Raw genomic sequence first — 19,286 nt, forward strand, 5'->3', positions numbered from 1 at the left:
GAAAAAATGGTAAAAGTAAAAACATGCCAAGTAATAGGATGTAAAGCAAAATTTTATAGACTTCCAACTGCTGAATTAAATTATGATAATTTCTAGTACAATTAAATTTCAGAACTAAAATATCATTTAAGAAAAAAGATGTTTTAATTTTCTTATAATTGTTTGATATAAACTTTTTTTGTTATACCAATTTTTAATAATATTTTTTAGATTAACAGGTTGACTGCCACACTGAAAAACGCAACATTTTTAAGGCTGCTATACTTATTTTAGAAAAAAATATACACCGCCATTTTTTTTTCAATTTCAATAAAGGTTTTGTTACCTTATTTCTAATTTTTGATACCAATTTCACTTTGCAACTTTACTTTTTGAAATATTCAAAAATAAAGTTGAGACATCAATTGATGTCTCAGAATGTTTAACATATTTAACTGAATTACATGTTTTACTTACTAATAATTGCTTGTTTATCTTTAATTCTACAACACCAGAATTGTTTGAATACTATTTTTATTAATTGCTATACTTTTTTTTAACATAAATTACTAAAAGTAACTCTCTTCTGTAATAAAATTACATTTACTGATAATTATTCTTTGAACTGAAATTTTTAAAGTAAAATTTGAATTTAATATTTTTAAGAATACTTGATATTAAAATCTAACTAAACTTTGTCAGTAAACAACTAAATATAATTTGTATTTTATTATAATACTTTAACTTAAATTTAATAAAAAAAACAATCTTTAATTTCAAATTTAAAGAAAAACTTCTGTGCTAGATACAACACAAAAATATAAAGAATCTTATCTTTAAAATAATATGTAATTTGATACAAAAAAATAAAAATAAACAACAATATTGCATCTTAAGTGTAAAATTATTTTGAGACATCGTTTGTCTCATAGCAGTATTGTGAAAATGAGACATCAAATGATGTCTCATAGCAATAATGGATAACTGGCCGAGAAATCATTTGATGTCTCATTTGCAGTCAACCTGTCAAGTGAAATTTTTATAGCTAGAAACTTTTCCTGTTAATTACATGGAAACTTATAAGTACATATCTAACTGAGATTTGAATTGAGAACATTATGAATTAACTGATCGATTCATATTCAAAAAGTCCTTTGTTTATTAGTGAGTGTACTTGTATTTATGACTGGACTATTGGTTGAAAAAGAACAAAACGAAAGTAATGAAATGTACTAGAAATAAAGTAGATGGATAACTGAATATAAAAATAGGATGAGAGAAGACTATGACCAATTTTGTTATTTGGGAAGTAGAATTACTAAAGATGGTTGAAGCAGGAGAGATATAAAATGCCAAATAGCACAGGCGAAACGAGCTTTCAGTCAGAAATATTATTTGCTTAGATCTAAAATTAATTTAAACATCAGGAAAGCATTTTTGAAAGTATATGTTTGGAGCATAGCTTTTTATGGAAGTAAAACTTGAATAATCAGAATATCTGAGAAGAAAAGATCAGAAGCTTTTGAAATGTGATACTATAAGAGAATGTTAAAAATCAGGTGGGTGGGAGAAGCAACAAACTGATGAAGAAAGAAGCATTTGGAAAAATATAGCTAAAAGAAGGGACAGACTTATAGGCCACATCTTAAGGCACCCTGGAATAGTTGTTTTGATATTGGAGGGACAGGTAGATGGGAAAAATTGTGCATGCAGGCAATGTTTGGAATATGTAAAACAAATTGTTAGGGAAGTAGAATGTAGGGGGTATACCGATATGAAACGACTGGCACTAGATAGGGAATCTTGTAGAGCTGCATCAAACCAGTCAACTGCTGAAGACAAAACAAAAACAATTGGTTGAAAGTGTTGTTAATTAGAACCAACAAAACAACAGTACCCCAGGACTGAACTGAGGATATACTAATGTTAAAATTTGGTTTGGCCTTGAATCTCTTACACATGCATAGGAATGCAGTCATATCACACTACATGAAGGTCAATGGTGGTAATAAATTACAGAATAAATTATATTTATAATTTAAAAAAAATATTTTTTTTTCAAGCTATTTTGAAAATTAACCTGAGTTTTGAAAATCAACTCTCACAAATTCAATGAACATAGCCAAATAGTAAAACTGTAAAAAAGAAGTAGCCACTTAAATTGGGTTTAATTTGACAAAATTATTTTTTTTAAATTTCAATACTTTGATTCTGAACTGTTGCAATATGAAACTTTCTAAATGCCTGGATCTACCATAATTAATCCCTCTGAATTGATCATCCCCTTTCAATTATTATTTACTTTTCCTTGGATGAATGTCATGGAAATTATATCAGTGCCAACCTCCTTATTCCTAAAATATTTTGTTGATTCTTTCTAATGACCAGCAAAGCAAGCAATTCTATCGAGGCTAATGGGATAGTCATCTTTTTTTTAGATTTTTCTTTTTTCTATTTATAGGATTGTACAAAAAAACTAAATTAGCAGGTTAGGGATATACTAGACAGTTTTTTTTATATATTTCACATAAAATCTAAGTGGTTTTCTTTTGAACTACAACTAAGTTACAAAAAAAAAATTATGAGTTATATCACCTATTTTACAGAGGCGGGGAGGGGGTGACTATGAGTTATGTTAATCCAACTTTATGGCACGCTATAAACCATTTAATGAAATTGGACCAGTTATCACCCTTCAAGGGACAATAAAAATATAATTTTATAATATTATATTGTCAATATTTTAATAATTAAAAGTAAATTTTAATGAAAAGAATCCTTCAAATGATTTAATTTTAAAAAAAAGTTTAAAAAATCTGTAAGTATTTCTTTAAAAAAAAAACAAAAAATTAAAAACATCAAGATTATTTTTCTTGATGTAATTATTAATTTAAAATTCTGTAATTGATTTAACATTCACATATTATAAATTATGAGAAATTAAAACATACAAATTTAAAAAAAAAACATTGTAATAAGAAATATATAACATGTAAAACAAGTTTAATTAAAAAAATAAATAAATAAAGATAAAACATTTTGAAATATAAAAAAAATCTTCCTTAAATTACACATATTCTTCAATATTATAATAATAATAAAATAAAAATATATAATATTAATCATGCTAAACACATGCATTTAATAATACTATAAATAACAAAAACATTGAGCCACACTGCTTCTGTTATATGTTTATCTACTAATTTACAAAAACATTTTTAGTTGGTTATTTTAAAAGTTATGTTCAACTGATAAAAATATAAGATAAAAAATATTATCAATTCTTAAATATATCTTAAAATTAAGCAGATACAAGTAATAATAATTTAAAAAAAACATCCTTAAGTTTTTAAACGGATTGTAGGATTAATTTAAAGGATATGCTAAAAAAATAAAAGGATAAAGGAATTTTTATTTGTATTGATAAATAAACAAGAAAAAAAACAAAAGTAATGAAATGTAGTAGAAATAACAAAGATGGACCACTGAATGTGAAAATAGGAGGAGAAAAGATTATGGAGGTAGAAGAATTTTGTTATTTGGGAAGTAGAATTACTAAAGATGGACGAAGCAGGAGCGATATAAATGCCGAATAGCACAAGCTAAATGAGCCTTCAGTAAGAAATATAATTTGTTTACATCAAAAATTAATTTAAATGACAGGAAAAGATTTTTGAAAGTGTATGTTTGGAGTGTCGCTTATGGAAGTGAAACTTGGACAATCGGAGTATCTGAGAAGAAAAGATTAGAAGCTTTTGAAATGTGGTGCTATAGGAGAATGTTAAAAATCAGATGGGTGGATAAAGTGACAAATGAAGAGGTATTGCGGCAAATAGATGATGAAAAAAGCATTTGGAAAAATATAGTAAAAAGAACTGACAGACTTATACGCCACATAATAAGGCATCCTGGAATAGTCGCTTTAATATTGGAAGGACAGGTAGAAGGGAAAAATTGTGTAGGCAGGCCACGTTTGGAATATGTAAAACAAATTGTTAGGGATGTAGGATGTAGAGGGTATACTGAAATGAAAAGACTAGCACTAGATAGGGAATCTTGGAGAGTTGCATCAAACCAGTCAAATGACTGAAGACAAAAAAAAAAAAAAAAAAATTGTATTGAAAAAGTACAATTTTATTTAATAAATAAAAATTTAATTACTTTTTATTCCCTGAATTCATTCATGGATCAGGTTAACAAAATCCAATAACCTCTATGACCTACTCTTTTGCGAGGCCTATTTAATTTACTCCGCCTTAAGAGTTATCAAGAGACCTATAGTGACGACAGTTTTGTGATAATAACCAATCTACGAGTGTACTTGAGAGCTTGAGCTACAGACGATCTAAACCTATCGTTCAAATAATCTATAATATCCTCTCAGGAATAAAGAAAACAGTAGTATTTGTATGAGTCCTGGGCCATTGCACCATCCTCAGGAACAAAAGGGCTGATGAGAATACCAAGAGAGCGGCAAGAAATGGTCTCGATTAGAATTAACATGTGAGAGTGACTTCATGAAGATAGTCTGTGCCCATACACGATGGTATAAGTTCTGGCTGCTAAGTTCTCTCACAGCATCCGAGAACATGTTCGATAAACCTTTTATCCCGAACTACAGAAGAGACCAAGTCATTCTAACTCTGCTGAGGATTTGGATACGCAAAGCAAACCAATACTCATCTTTTTGGGTCTCCTCACCAGAACTGTATGGTGTGCAATGTAAAATGGTTTGTAAACCACTTACTCATAGATTTCCCAATGTTCGGGAACAATTAAACAACAATTAAACCTGGGTTCATATGTAAAGTGTTTACCCAACTGGAAAAAATATATCAAAAGACTCTTGCGGTTTCTCTCTAATAGTGGGATGAAGAAACTAATTTAATGGTTTTGCCTATGTCAAATCTCTTTCGGAATATTGTATACACAGTGAAGACAGGGTAGTAGTGATATTCCAATATTTATTATTCTCGTTCTACTTTGTGTTTATTGTTTATTAATGATTAGTAGTTATATTTAAGTTGCTAATGACTATTTTTATTGATGCAACTATAAATAAATGATGGAAAAAGGTGATTTTTTTTTTAGAAATTACTTTACGTCAACTTTTATTGACCTAGGTAAACATTAAGATGAAAATTATGTTATACTTCATCCTACATCGAACTTTTTCAGAAATTATTTCTAAACACGATCACTATGTATGAGTTTGGTCTGTTCAAAGTGATGATGAACAAAAACTATTGTTCAAAACCTTATCTAAATAACAATATCACATTGCACAACAATCACCACTCCTACATTTAATATCTAAAGAAACATTTATTTTATAGAAAACAGGAAGCGTTTTACAAAGTTCGTTTTAAAGTAAAGAACACAATAGTAGATCTAAAAACTGTTTATATATATATATATAATACATTAATGTATCATATACAATATGATACATTAAGGATACCAAAATTTAAACTTTTATAAATTATTAATGATATGCTTTCAAATTAAGGTGTTAACTATTCTTTCAAATATCTTTTTAGACGTAATTATGCAATTTCTTTATCAGTGTAGTTAGAATTACCAGTAATGTTATTGGGGTTTTTCTTGAATTAACTATGAAACCTGTTTAGTATGTAGGCAAGTAAATATATTTAATCTGTGTAAAGTTAGTTTAAATAATAATTTTTTTTTTTAATTTTAATGTTTTAGTAAATTTTTTATAGTTCAAATATCTTGAGATTTTGGTTTAGATGTGCTAAATACAATATTCGAATGTTATTATCCTGTGTCTCATTTCCAAGATGATTTGCAAACATTGATTTTCTTGTTATATTTATTTTTTTCTATTGCTGGGGAATATCTATTCAGTTTATCCATTGAAGTACTTAAGAAGGAGAAAGGACATCCAACCCACGTCCAACCAATACAGCCCAACCCAAACTTCTGGAAGAAAAATCTCCATAACCTACTTTTCCTATCTTTCTTTCATTTTACAATAATTATTAGACAGGCAACTGTTTACAGATACCACATAAAACCCTTCGCAAAGGAAATTCATAAAAACGACAGGGCTCCATCAGGCACATTCCTGCTACACCAAAAGGTATTGGCATCAAAAGGCTTTCAATGGATGAACTGAAGGGAAATTACGATGGCAGAAAGACACATATATCTTGTTAATCTCCCAAGGAATAACCTGAATAAAATACTTTTATAAACATGATGTACAAAGGATTGGAATGCATCCATCGAAAAAACAACAAACTATAAAATAAATTTATAAACACCGTTAAAAATAAAATAGCCATCAGAAAACTAGAAAGACCTAACAACAAGGGACTGATGTCCAGGATCTGCATGTTTTGGGGCACCCCCCAAGAACCTTGTTCCGTTACATAAGTAGTACTTGATGTAATCTCTCCAGTTCAATTTGTATTCTTCTGGATTGATTTATTGATTAATATTTGCCGATTCATGTTAGTTTTTTTTGTAGTTTTGATTTATAAACACAGTACAAATTGAAAAAAAATCTATTGAATTAAACGACTAGAACAAAGATATTATTCAATTATATAATAAAAGGCTTTCTTAATATTGTTTTTTTTTTAAGACAAATTCCATTAAAAATACTGATACTACTGAAGCAAAATTACCTCTTATAAGATCATCAGAAACTACTATTAGCACACAGGTTGATAATAAGTCACTAATAATTTTTAAAATTGTTTATTTTTTAATGTATCTATTTCTTTTTTTCTGTTTAGCCTCTGGAAACACCGTAAGGTATTACTTCAAAGGATGATATGTGAGTGTAAATGAAGTATCTTATACATTCTCAGGTCGACCATTCCTGAAATGTGTGGTTAATTGAAACCCGACACCAAATAATATCGATATCCATGATCTAGTATTCAAATCTGTATAAAAGTAAATGTTGTGTTTTGAGGAAAAATCATATTATTGTAAAAGATTTTCATGAAATTTTGGTTAATTTGATAAACTCATAAATATGAGAAGTTCGGATGAGTCTGCTAGGAGACAAGAAAATTATATTAAAGCAAAGTGATTTATAGCATCTCAAATAGCAGCAAACAAAAGGAGGAGATTGATAACGGTAGAGAGGCAGAGGAGAAGTTGCTAAAAAAGGTAGAATTGAAACTGCAGTGGGAGGCTAAGGAGAAGTCGCAAAAAGAGTTGCAATTGAAATTGCAACAGGAAGCTCAAGAAACTCGTCAGAGATTGGCCGAAGCTGGTGACGGAGATAGCATGATGCCTCTAATGGTGATATTGTAAGTGTGGCCAGTGCAGCAAGTGGATCAAGAAGAAAACAACAGGGACAGAAACTTGAACGTGATGTGTCAAAGAATGGGATTTTTGTTCTTCCTTGACTTGGATTAAACAGTTGAGTAAGTCTAGGAAGGTACAGATTACTGGATCGACAGTTGTCACTGCTGATGTAACCTGTACATCTCAGAATAAAATAAAGGAGAACGGGGTGAGACATGAGGAGGAAAAAGAGGACTATGGTTCGGACTTGGATGATGAGCTCATCAGAGGAGTTGTCAGGTGGTGAATCAGACTAAGTTTATCTTGCCTCCTTTGAGAGCTGAGGTCACTTCTTTGAGAAGGTTGGAGGCACAGTTGGCCTTCACTAATCTGGTCTCTAACGAGGTAGTGACTGAGCTGGTAGATATGTTCAATGGCATATATCTGAGATTGAGGAGTTCATGGGAAACAAAGAACGTTAAGGAAAAGTGTGGCGCCTAGATTCTGTCTCGAAAGCTGCTATTCCTAAATTTGTTCACTGTGAAAAGGAACGATAGATTACAAAAGTTTATCGAAGTGTTTAAGGCCAAGATGGCTGAGCAGGCTGATTCATCACAATCCATTAAGAAGCTGGCCTCTTGACGTAGTTCGATGAACAGTGTCAAAACCAAAGATTTTGTTAATAGACAAATCAGTTGGTCACTTCTGTGGCCTTTAAGGGCAAAGTGGTGGAAAAGTTATAGGCCAAGAAGGAAAGTTTGAGGATTGTTAGCATCAGAGATACACCTACAGGAGTTAGGATTGCAGAAAATGATAGTGAGATGGAAAGTAGTATCAAAAGTAATGAGCTGCTCAGTCAATATTCCATTAAGATGGTGGCCACCAAGTCATTGAGACCACGAATGATTGTGTATGATACCCCTTGCGACTTGGGGGAAGAGGGATTTTTGTAAGCAGTACGGGTTCAGAACACACAATATTCTGCAGAAACGTTTGTCACCAACATCAAGGTGGTTTTCTGAGCCACTAGGAGAGAATACAGAATAGTTCACTACATCGATGAGAGTGATAAGCAGCTGCGAAAGGTAGTTTTCATAGATTTTATATCCTGTAAGATTAAGGATTACTTGAATGTAACACAGTGTTTTAGATGTTGTGGTTTGGGGCATTGGAGTTCAATGTGGTGAGAACTCGTTTTGGTAAAGAGCTTTGTTTACTTTGCGGCAAGAAAGGACACTATGCCAAGGACTGCCCAGTTCAAAAGGATGAGGGTTCGCCTCTGTGTGTTCAAGCAGGAAGTTAATTCACTTCCCACATATAAGCGTGCGAGGGAGATGTTCAGTCGAATCAATTTTTTAGATGCAGTCTGATTTTGCCCATTAACAAACCGACTGAGATTTTGGGTCGTTATATTTTATGCATCACTTTGAAAGTGACTGGTGCAAAATTTCAGCAGTTACCGTGCCCACAAGAAAGTGAAATATATATATATGTGTACATAAACTTTTGAACTGATGATGGTTTTAGAAATGTGAAATGTGAAGATATGTCAAAATTTTCTAGAAGACGTATCATGGTACCCATTACAATAAGTAGGTAGCTTTTTTATGAAATCTACCTAACACAGGCGAAACAAATCAAATGGTTCAATATTTTTAAGCATTGCACCATAAAAGACAAAAATCTGAAGAGAATACTGTACGGAATAAAACTTTTTTCTTCAATTTTAAAAGATAGGAAAAGTAAATAAATATAGATTAAAAAAATATAAAGATACATACTATGAATGTTAAGTGACATAATAATTGTAAGAACCTGAGGAGTGAAGTGGTTTCCTATTTCTTTCTTCACTGAGCCAAATATATTATCTGCCAAGCTTACCAAAATACAGGAAATATTTAACCCTACAAGTAAAGTAATATCTTTGTTCTGTTCAGCATTGGTTATGGTTGTATAGTGAACAATATTACTATCAAGGAAAGCAATTATGACTAATGATTCTCTTGTACCTCAGAAGCTTTCAACACATCACAACCGTAAAAAAAAAAAAAAAACGGGACAGACAATGTAACGCACCACTTTCTGAGATTAAATAATGCGTTATACACACTAGTTCGGCTCAGTAGAGGAAATGTGTATATAAAAACATTTAATAAACGAGAATAACTACAAGGAAAAATAGGAAAAGAGTAGAAATAAAAGGATGAATTTTTCCAGCTTAATAACACAAAATTTACAATTTTTTTTTTTAAAATAAGATTAAATATTCGTTTATAATAAATATTAAAAATATTGCGGTTTACTCACTCAAAACCGGATGGCATGCCTCTCGATGTGTGATTTAATCCACTACTATGGAATAATGCGCGTTGTTGATCACTGTAAAACAAGTTAAAGTAAATCAATAAATCAAAACAGATATAACGATAAGTAAAAAAATAAATCATAATACATGAATTATCTGATTATAATTCACTAGAATTTAACTCTATAAATTAAATAAAAATTGCTAATATTTTAATTTAGCTGCACAAAAAAAAAATAGTTTGAATCTAACAAACAATACTGTCTTACGAATGATTAAACTGGTATTTAATATTATCAACTACCTACTTGTAATTAGATTACAAACCATCTTAACAGAATTACTTTTATACAAAAAAAATGATGCAGAATTTCATGGAAGTATGTCATTTCATAAAGTTTCTCCTTAAAAATAATAATGAAAATTAAAAAATAATTAATTTTACAAACAAAATTATTAAAATTTTTATAATTCATAATAGGCAAATCACTTACAAATTTATTTACTATAAAGCTTTTAATAAATTACTAAAAGCGATACTTTTCAATAAGTTTAAATTACTGGTATTCTCTTTACAATTAAAATTCTCTCTAAAATAATTAGTGACATAAAATTATATATGTGGTAGTGTAAATGCAGCTGTGAAATACAAAGACTAATTAATACTTGTGTATAGATTTTATGCAAAGTGAAATAAATTGAGTTCTATAAAATACATGCAGAGTATTTTATATTATTATATATATAGCTAATTATACAATATGAAACTTATTCAACCACTCCGCAAAGTAGAGAATTAAAGAAAATTCTTTTCATTAAAGCACTTTCGTGTATAAGACCATCTTCAGTAATGTTTTTTTTTCTAATTTTACTTTTTTACATCTACATAATAGATTACATGATACATTAAAATTTATAGCACAAATATTTGTTAAGTCAAAAAAAAATTTTATTTAAAACGTTATAATATTAAAATTTCCTTTAAAATGCTATCTATATGTAATACAGTACTGTACTGATTATCTAATTTATTTAAAATTCCTTATCAATTTATTACAAACTTATATAATATTTATAAGAATGTCCCCATCAAATTCTGTCTGCAGATTCATCAGGCTGAATTTAGATTATATATATACATTTTATATTATTTATATATATAAAAACGTTCTAAAATTTCTAATTTTTTATAATTACTTTCGTGTTCAATGTTTACTTTTTTAATTATTTCTAAATTATTTTCTAAACTAGTTATATTATGTTTATTAATTATTAAATGAGAAACTACATTTGAGAAACAAATTTTTTTATTTGTAAATAACTTGAAATGTTCATTAAATCTATCTTTAACTTTGTTTTTCCAATATATATTTTTTCACAATTATTGAATTTTATTTCATAAATACCAGAAAAATCATATTTATTTTTTACTATTTTATTCTTTATCAAATTTTAAATGTTTTATTACAGGTTTATATTTTTAATTATTATAAGCATTAATCTTTAATCTTTACATGGAACTAGCAGTTAAAGAACAATTTAACAATGATGTTAAAGAACAATTTAGATTCAGAGTAACAGTACAAGGAGAAAAGAAAAGATGCTACGATTTGCTGATGATATAGTAATTCTAGCTAAGAGTAAAAAGGATTTAGAAGAAACAATGAACGGATGAAGTCCTACGCAAGAACTACCGCATGAAAATAAACAAGAACAAAACAAAAGTAATGAAACGTAGTAGAAATAACAAAGATGGACCACTGAATGTGAAAATAGGAGGAGAAAAGATTATGGAGGTAGAAGAATTTTGTTATTTGGGAAGTAGAATTACTAAAGATGGACGAAGCAGGAGCGATATAAAATGCCGAATAGCACAAGCGAAACGAGCCTTCAGTAAGAAATATAATTTGTTTACATCAAAAATTAATTTAAATGTCAGGAAAAGATTTTTGAAAGTATATGTTTGGAGTGTCGCTTTATATGGAAGTGAAACTTGGACGATCGGAGTATCTGAGAAGAAAAGATTAGAAGCTTTTGAAATGCGGTGCTATAGGAGAATGTTAAAAAAACAGATGGGTGGATAAAGTCACAAATGAAGAGGTGTTGCGGCAAATAGATGAAGAAAGAAGCATTTGGAAAAATATAGCTAAATGAAGAGACAGACTTATAGGCCACATACTAAGGCATCCTGGAATAGTCGCTTTAATATTGGAAGGACAGGTAGAAGGAAAAAATTGTGTAGGCAGGCCATGTTTGGAATATGTAAAACAAATTGTTAGGGATGTAGGATGTAGGGGTATACCGAAATGAAACGACTAGCACTAGATATGGAATCTTGGAGAGCTGCATCAAACCAGTCAAATGATTGAAGACAAATAAAAATAAGCCTTAATTAAGTTTTCCACAATTTTATTTGTGCAAGAGTAATTTATATAAATATTTTCATTGTTTTCATTTTCATTTATGGTTTTTAACGAAGTAATGCTAATGTAATTGAAGTATTTGGAATTACATTTTTTAGATATATTATCGACCAACTAGATATCATATAAATTCTTTATAGCAATAGTCTTTATATTATTTATCTCATTATACATTTCTTGTTTATCATTTCTGTATTTTATTGTTCTATTTATCACATTTTTAAAAATATTAATTTTTCGAGACTAAAGATAGCTGGAATTCCTGTTTATAATAATTTCATTTGAGGTAAGTTTTTTTATATACTCCAGTTATTATTTTATTGTTTTTATTTATTTTAATATTTACATCTAAATACTTTATTTTCCTATTACGTTCTACTTCATACATAAATTTTAATGTTTAATGAAAAGAAGTTAATTTATTTAAAATTATTTCATGTTCGTTATTTATAGTTGGTTCATATATAACAAAAAGATCATCTGCATATCTGACTTTATAATTTTATGTATATGACTTATACCATAGATAATTTTACTTTCAAATTCTTGTAGATAAATTTCTGACATTACTGCAGATGAAGGAAAACCCATATGTAACGTGTTTTCTTGCATATAACATGTACCATTAAACTGAAAATATTTTTTTTACAAATATTTCTAATTATTGTTATAATTGTTGGTTTTAATCTGAATTTATTAATTTGTCTTTTTATTAACGAAATTAATCAATAGGAATACTGGGGTACATGTTAGTTATATCAAAGCTTAACATTTTTTTATTATTTATATTTAATTTATAAATCAACTCATACCCGTTTTTTATATAATATTCTAAATTAATTTTTGATCAAATTATTTTATGAATAATTTTAGTAATGATATAACTAGGAGCAGTCTTAAAATTGATTAACAGTCTCATAGGGATACCTTCTTTATGTAATTTAGGCAGACCGGTAAGTTTTATATGGGTATAATCTACTATGGTATTTTAATTTATTTAAATATTTCTTTGTATTTAACTATGAAATTTTTTGTGATTTTTAATGAATCTAGAGACAGAATTATTATTATTTCTTTCACTTTTACAGAATTAATAATTAATTGAGTAATCCTAATACTAATTATAATATTACTTAACTTAATCATACTTAATTTGACATTGTTTTATAATACAATTTAATATTTATTACTTAACTTAATTTATATTATTTGTAAAAGATGAAAGATTAGATGTCCGCAAGGGTCTTGCCCGTTTTTTGGCGCACCATCCCTTTTCTATTAATCTTTTAGTTAGAGTAAGGGGAAAAAGTAAACAGTTTTATCTATAAGAATTTGATCGGGACATTCTTATAAATATTATTTAAGTTGGTAATAAGTTGATAAGGAATTTTAAATAAATTAGGTAATCGGTACAGTACTTATTAATATATAGATATCACGCTAAAGGAAATTTCAATTTTTTTTTTCTATTGACAACAAACATTTGTTCGATAAATTTTAACGTATCATGTTATCTATTGTGTAAATGTAAAAAATAAAATTAAAAAAAAAAACAAAAACATTACTGAAGATGGGCTTATGCCCAAAAGCGTTTTAATGAAAAAATAAAGTAAGATAAGAATGTTCATTAATTCTGTACTTTGTGGAGTGGCTGAATAACTTTTATATTATATAATTAGCTAGATTTTATGTAAAGAGGAGATTATGGACTAGAAATAACATAAATAAATTAATAATAATGTCAACCAGGCAAGAATGTCTTATAATATTATAATTTATATAAAAAATTATGTAAGATTATAAATTCCATAAATTTTAATAAAAAATATTTAAAATTAAATCTCATATCTAAATATGCAGAAAATGTTGGATCAAACAAGAAATAAAATATAATTACTATAGGAGAAACTGAATTGCAGAATATGCATTTGAATTTATTAAAAGTTTTGGGTAATATCATGTTTGAATCTAATATAATATAAAAATTAATATTAATAAATACAAAAAAAAAAATCAAATTACAAAAAGACAAATAATTTGATAAAAATGAAAAACAGTAATAATGGTGCAATATAAGAATGATAACAATTATATAAATCAAATAATAAATAACGGAATAAATAGAGCTGACCAAAATCACACAGATATTGATAATATACAAGATAAATTAAAAATAAATAATCTAATAAATTTAAGAAAAGTTGTTTTGCTAGATGAAGAAAAATTAATAATTGCAAATTCATTTAAATTTAACCCACCTGATAATAATAAAGATAAAATTATTAAAAGAACTATTAACAGATTCAGAATATAATATCAGTAAAATTAATTGTACTAATGAAGAAAAAATAAAATAAAAAATAAGTAATGAAATTATTAAATTTAAAAACAAAATTAATAAGAAACAATTAAAAATAAAAAATCAATAAAGAATAAAAATAAATTACATTAACACTAAATGAAAAAAAATATTATAACTTCTAACACACCATGCTTATGATAAAGTATTTTACAAAAATATGTAAGATAATTAAAAATTTATGAACTTTTGTTAGTCGTACTTAATCACATCAGTAGAGTCGGTATTATCTCTATTTCAAATTACATAAGCACGTTCAATAGGACTTAATACATCAAATATTAATAATAAAAATAAGATTTAAACAATATGAGAATATTGTATTAAGTAATTTTAAATTCAACCATAAATTGATGAAATGTGAAATAGTTTATTAACAGGATAATTTACTTAAGTTAATATTATACTGCAAGAAATTTCAATGTTATTTTGATTATAATTTTATATTTTCAAGTCTAACTGTGAAAAGTTTTTGTTTTGACTACCGTTGATAGAATATCAGATGCAAACATTTTTCATTTTAGACAATTTTTTACCTTAAATGCAGAGTGGAGAAGAGTAAATGCAAGTTTTTTAAACTGTTAGTACTCAGTGGCAAGTGGGCGGTATTGACCTTCAGCGACCTCTGGTGAACAGCTCAGACTATGCAGTTTTAGTCACTATGGAGCGTTGGAGCGTATTTGCTATTGAGTAGTTTTTTAGAAACAATGATTCTGTGATCAAGGTTCAATGTCTTTTCCGTCAAAATTTTAATGTCAAACGTCGAGGTGCAGTTAGATCTCTGTGATGAAGAAAAAACCACCTGGCCTTCGCCATTCATTCTGAACTCCGTAAAATGTAGATAGAGTGAAAAGGGCAGTTTATGCTAGTCAGAAGCAATTCGCTAAGCGACAGGCTGTAGCGCTGGATATGTTACATAGTTCATTTCATTACATCTGACGTGGTGATCTCAAATTTCACTCATATAAAATAATGATCATCTAGCAGCTAACTGAAAAGAATTTTATGGCATAATGAACGCCATTCTTACAGAAGATACAAATGACCTTATAATGATGAGTGGTGAAGCCCATTTCCATCTGGATGGCTATGTTAATGTACAGAACTATCAGTATTGGGCAACGGAGAACCCATGTGAACTACACCACAGCTCAAAAGTAACAGTGTGGTGCAGTGACTTCAAGATAGGGATTGTTGGTCCTTACTTTTTTGAAGAGGAGGAACTGCAGTTAAAATGACATTAGTGCGCTACATCAACATGTTAAGCAACTTCCTTTGTCCAGAACTGGAAAAGCATCAGTGAACATGAGAGAAATATGGTTCCCGCAGAATGCTGCCATAGCTCACACGGTGAGAGCAATGATTGAAATGGTTTCAAAAATGTTTCCTGGACATGTCATTTCATGATTCGACGATGTTTCTTGGCCCCCTTGCTCTCCTGATTTATTAATTTATGACTTTTTTTTTGTGGGGCTACCTAAAATCAAGAGTATACGTGAACAAGTCACAATTGAAGACCTGAAAATTTCCATTTGTCAAGAAATTGAAGCTGTGTCGAATGAAATGTTGGAGAAAACGATGCAGAGCTTTGAGGAAGGGCTCCAAATTTGCGTCCGAAGAAGGATTTCATCTTACTGACATTATTTTCCTAACCTAATTAAGGTATGATGATTTCAAAAATTCAATAAAAATATTATTATAATTTAATGTTAAACCTTTTTTTCTATAATTAAAACAACCGGATTTATTCATTAGTGAAAACACATGAACCTCCTCTGCTACACTCTTTATTAATATTTACTATATTAATGCAAGATCTGTTCAAAAAATAACCGTTTTAAAAAAAAAAAATTATTTGATATTTACATTTTATTATTAAATCTCCTTCAAAGCAATCTCATTCCCAACATCCCTATTGGGATATAACAATATCATCAGCATAAGTGTATATGTAAAAAAAAAAAAAACTGATAAAATATTGCATTTTCCTGGCTACGCTTGTCAAGTCATAATTACCAAAATTAGCATCAAAATTTCCAAATTTCAAATAAATTTTTATTTTTTTATTTTAGGGACTTCCTTACTCTATTGGGGAAATTTATAAAAAAAAAAAAAAAAATAAAAAAAAAATTATAAATCAGTTTATCCCTAACAAAAAAAATTTAATTTAAAAAGGACCACTGATCTATAAAATTAATAATACAAATTAAAAAAATAAAGTTTTATTTATCCTTAACAGACCTCATACAAATACACCCTTCTGAAATTTTTTTAATGATAAATTTATTTTTTTTAGTTTTTGTTAAGAGTGTGTCAAGACTGCAAAATGTCAAGGTCTGTAAAATATTGATAGAAAATTTGATCAGCATACTTTCCTTTTATAGTAAACTGTACAAATAGATATACAGTACAAATATATAATTGAGAAAATAAAAATGTTTTATACAAAACTTGCTTTTAATTTTATTTCCTTTATTTAGTTCATTTCTTCTTAAAATCTTTAATTTAATTTCATTGACAGCATGTAAATCAAAAAAATTTCCTAGTTGGAGGAAAAGAGCCGCTATTAAAATTAAAAAAAAAGAAAAAATTCTTTGATATACAATTCTGTTTTCTTTAATTTTCAATGTTTGAATCTTTTTTATAAAATGAACCTGATCATGTAAATTAAAAAAAAAAAAACACCTTAAATAATTTATTCTTTATATGAAATTCCATAAATTTGTTTTTCATTAAGAGGGGAACGGTCGACTGGTAAAAATTTCAAGTTATGAAACACTAACACTAAAATTTTGGTTTCTATGTCTATTTAAAATAAGTCACGATTGTTAAAACAAGTTATGTTGTTCACGGATAATTATATATAAACAGTAAACCAGTTACAAATTGCAGTAATGAGAACATATCAAAATAAAACAATTTTGGTTTGGTTTTATACATAATATAAAGATAACATGAAATAAAGCACATCTACGCAATTTTTTACTTTAATTATGTATTCGGTACATAAGCAGCACTATAAAAAAAACATACGTCAATCTATGAAAATTGTAGTACAATATATTTTCTACTTAACAGCTGATATCTCAGAACAATTGAATCAATTTTGAAAATGAAATAACAAAATAGAATTCAATCGTTTTTATAAATTCAGAATTTTTAGAACAGACTAATGTTTCTTGATTTTAAGTGTACATAGGTATGAACAAATAATAAAAAATACAGAATTTCATTGGTTTTATAAACCACAATCTTTATTCATTTAAAAACTAATGAAAAAAATGAAGGGACACATTAATATTCATGACAGATTCACATAACTTCAAAGATTATATGAGGGAATAAGATATACAAATAAATGTATTAATGTACGTAAAATAACATGCTCGACTGAGATTGAAATCCAGAACTCAGTAAATGAAATGTTAAAATACTACCACAGAGATAGTGAAAATTTTATAAAAAAAAAATAATACTATTTTTTTAAGAAAGAAAAGATACACAAATAACTTTTAGATTAGAAGATCAAATTTTTATATTCACAATTCTTTAAAAACGATTATTTTTTCCCTAAAAAATAAAAATAAATTAAAAGCTGGGGTACACCTTATAACGGAATACACATAGTTGAGTCCCAAAACATAGCAACTCTCAGAAATAACAAGCATCCCATATCAGGCTTTCTAGGGTAGGTGAAGACTGAACTGTTTTCCATTAGCTTCTTCACTTGGCCAAATATATAGCTGCACAACAAGCAAAGCTCAAAGAAATGCAACTGATATTCAACCTACAAGTGAAACTTTCATTCAGTTTATCATAATGACTGGCTATGTATTGAGCAGTATTAATTTCAGAGAAAGCAACTCTGAATTATGCCTCTTATACCTCAAAGAATAAATTAATGTTTCAATTGTAAAACCAGTGCATTTTATATATATATATATATATATATATATCCAACTTAACAGTAGAGACAATGAGATATAATCTATTTCATTAATGTATATCAATCCAATTAATTAAGCTGTAATGATTTATTAGCTAGATAAGATAACAACACAGATACACGTGTAAACAGACGTTATAAATCAAATAATTTAATAAATTATTAAAAATAAATAAATTTTACTTACTTGTATGACGCCATGTTGCCAAATGTAAGAATTTTATTGGCACTTTCCATAGCAGCTTCTTCTGGATTAGCAGCTTTCGTATACTTCTTTGCGATCGGTTTCTTAACATATGGTGCATCATATTTTGGCATCGTTGACCTCCTTCTAAGTGGAATTTATGTGCAAACGGAACCAAACAAAAATAAAGTAAAAAAGAACAAAACAAAAACAAAAAAATAAATAAAATAATAAAAATAGCAAATAAAAATAATTAAATTAAGACAATAATAAACAATAAAATTGTAATAAATATAAAATAAATGTAACCGAAAGAATTTTTATTTTTATAATTAAAAGTAAGGTAATAGCAAATAAATACAATATATATATTAAAAAAAAAAATCAACAGAAAAAGGGGTAAATAAATGGAAATAACGACGGGCAGGGAGAAAAGGTAACAGAAGAACAAACCTGTTTGTACTAAATTCTTTCATAATATCTTTTAAAACTTAATTTTATTATAAAATTTATTATTTTTAATATTATTACTATTATTTAACAGTAATATTTTAAATAAAAATATTTCGTTATTGACTTTCATATGATATGTTTAATATTATTTTAAAATAATGATGGAATATTCTACCAATAATTAAATTTTATGGTAGTATAAAAAATTAATAAAATGATTAAAAAATATTTTAATAAATTTATATTAAAAATATAACTGAAAAATTTACATATTTTTTTTTCGTAAAAGCTTTTTTTTTTTAATAAAATCACAAAATTAATGATACAACTCATTAAAAGATATGAAATATACTGAAATTTATTATATA

At 27.6% G+C, this 19,286-nt stretch overlaps 1 protein-coding gene across 1 annotated transcript in view; it reads right to left on the reverse strand.

The window, feature by feature from the left end:
- mmd (disintegrin and metalloproteinase domain-containing protein mind-meld) overlaps positions 1 to 19,286 on the reverse strand; it is a 499,030-nt gene that overhangs the window by 64,162 nt on the left and 415,582 nt on the right. Inside the window, exons 23-26 of the mRNA XM_075381718.1 lie at positions 18,478 to 18,609; positions 17,977 to 17,983; positions 15,135 to 15,142; positions 9,556 to 9,627 (exon numbers count right to left, since the gene is read on the reverse strand). Of these exons, the coding sequence (XP_075237833.1) occupies positions 9,556 to 9,627; positions 15,135 to 15,142; positions 17,977 to 17,983; positions 18,478 to 18,609 (219 nt within the window). The remainder of the gene's footprint in view (positions 1 to 9,555; positions 9,628 to 15,134; positions 15,143 to 17,976; positions 17,984 to 18,477; positions 18,610 to 19,286) is intronic.

The sequence above is a fragment of the Lycorma delicatula genome, chromosome 13, assembly GCF_047948215.1.
Source record: "Lycorma delicatula isolate Av1 chromosome 13, ASM4794821v1, whole genome shotgun sequence".
Taxonomy (NCBI): Eukaryota; Metazoa; Arthropoda; class Insecta; order Hemiptera; family Fulgoridae; genus Lycorma; species Lycorma delicatula.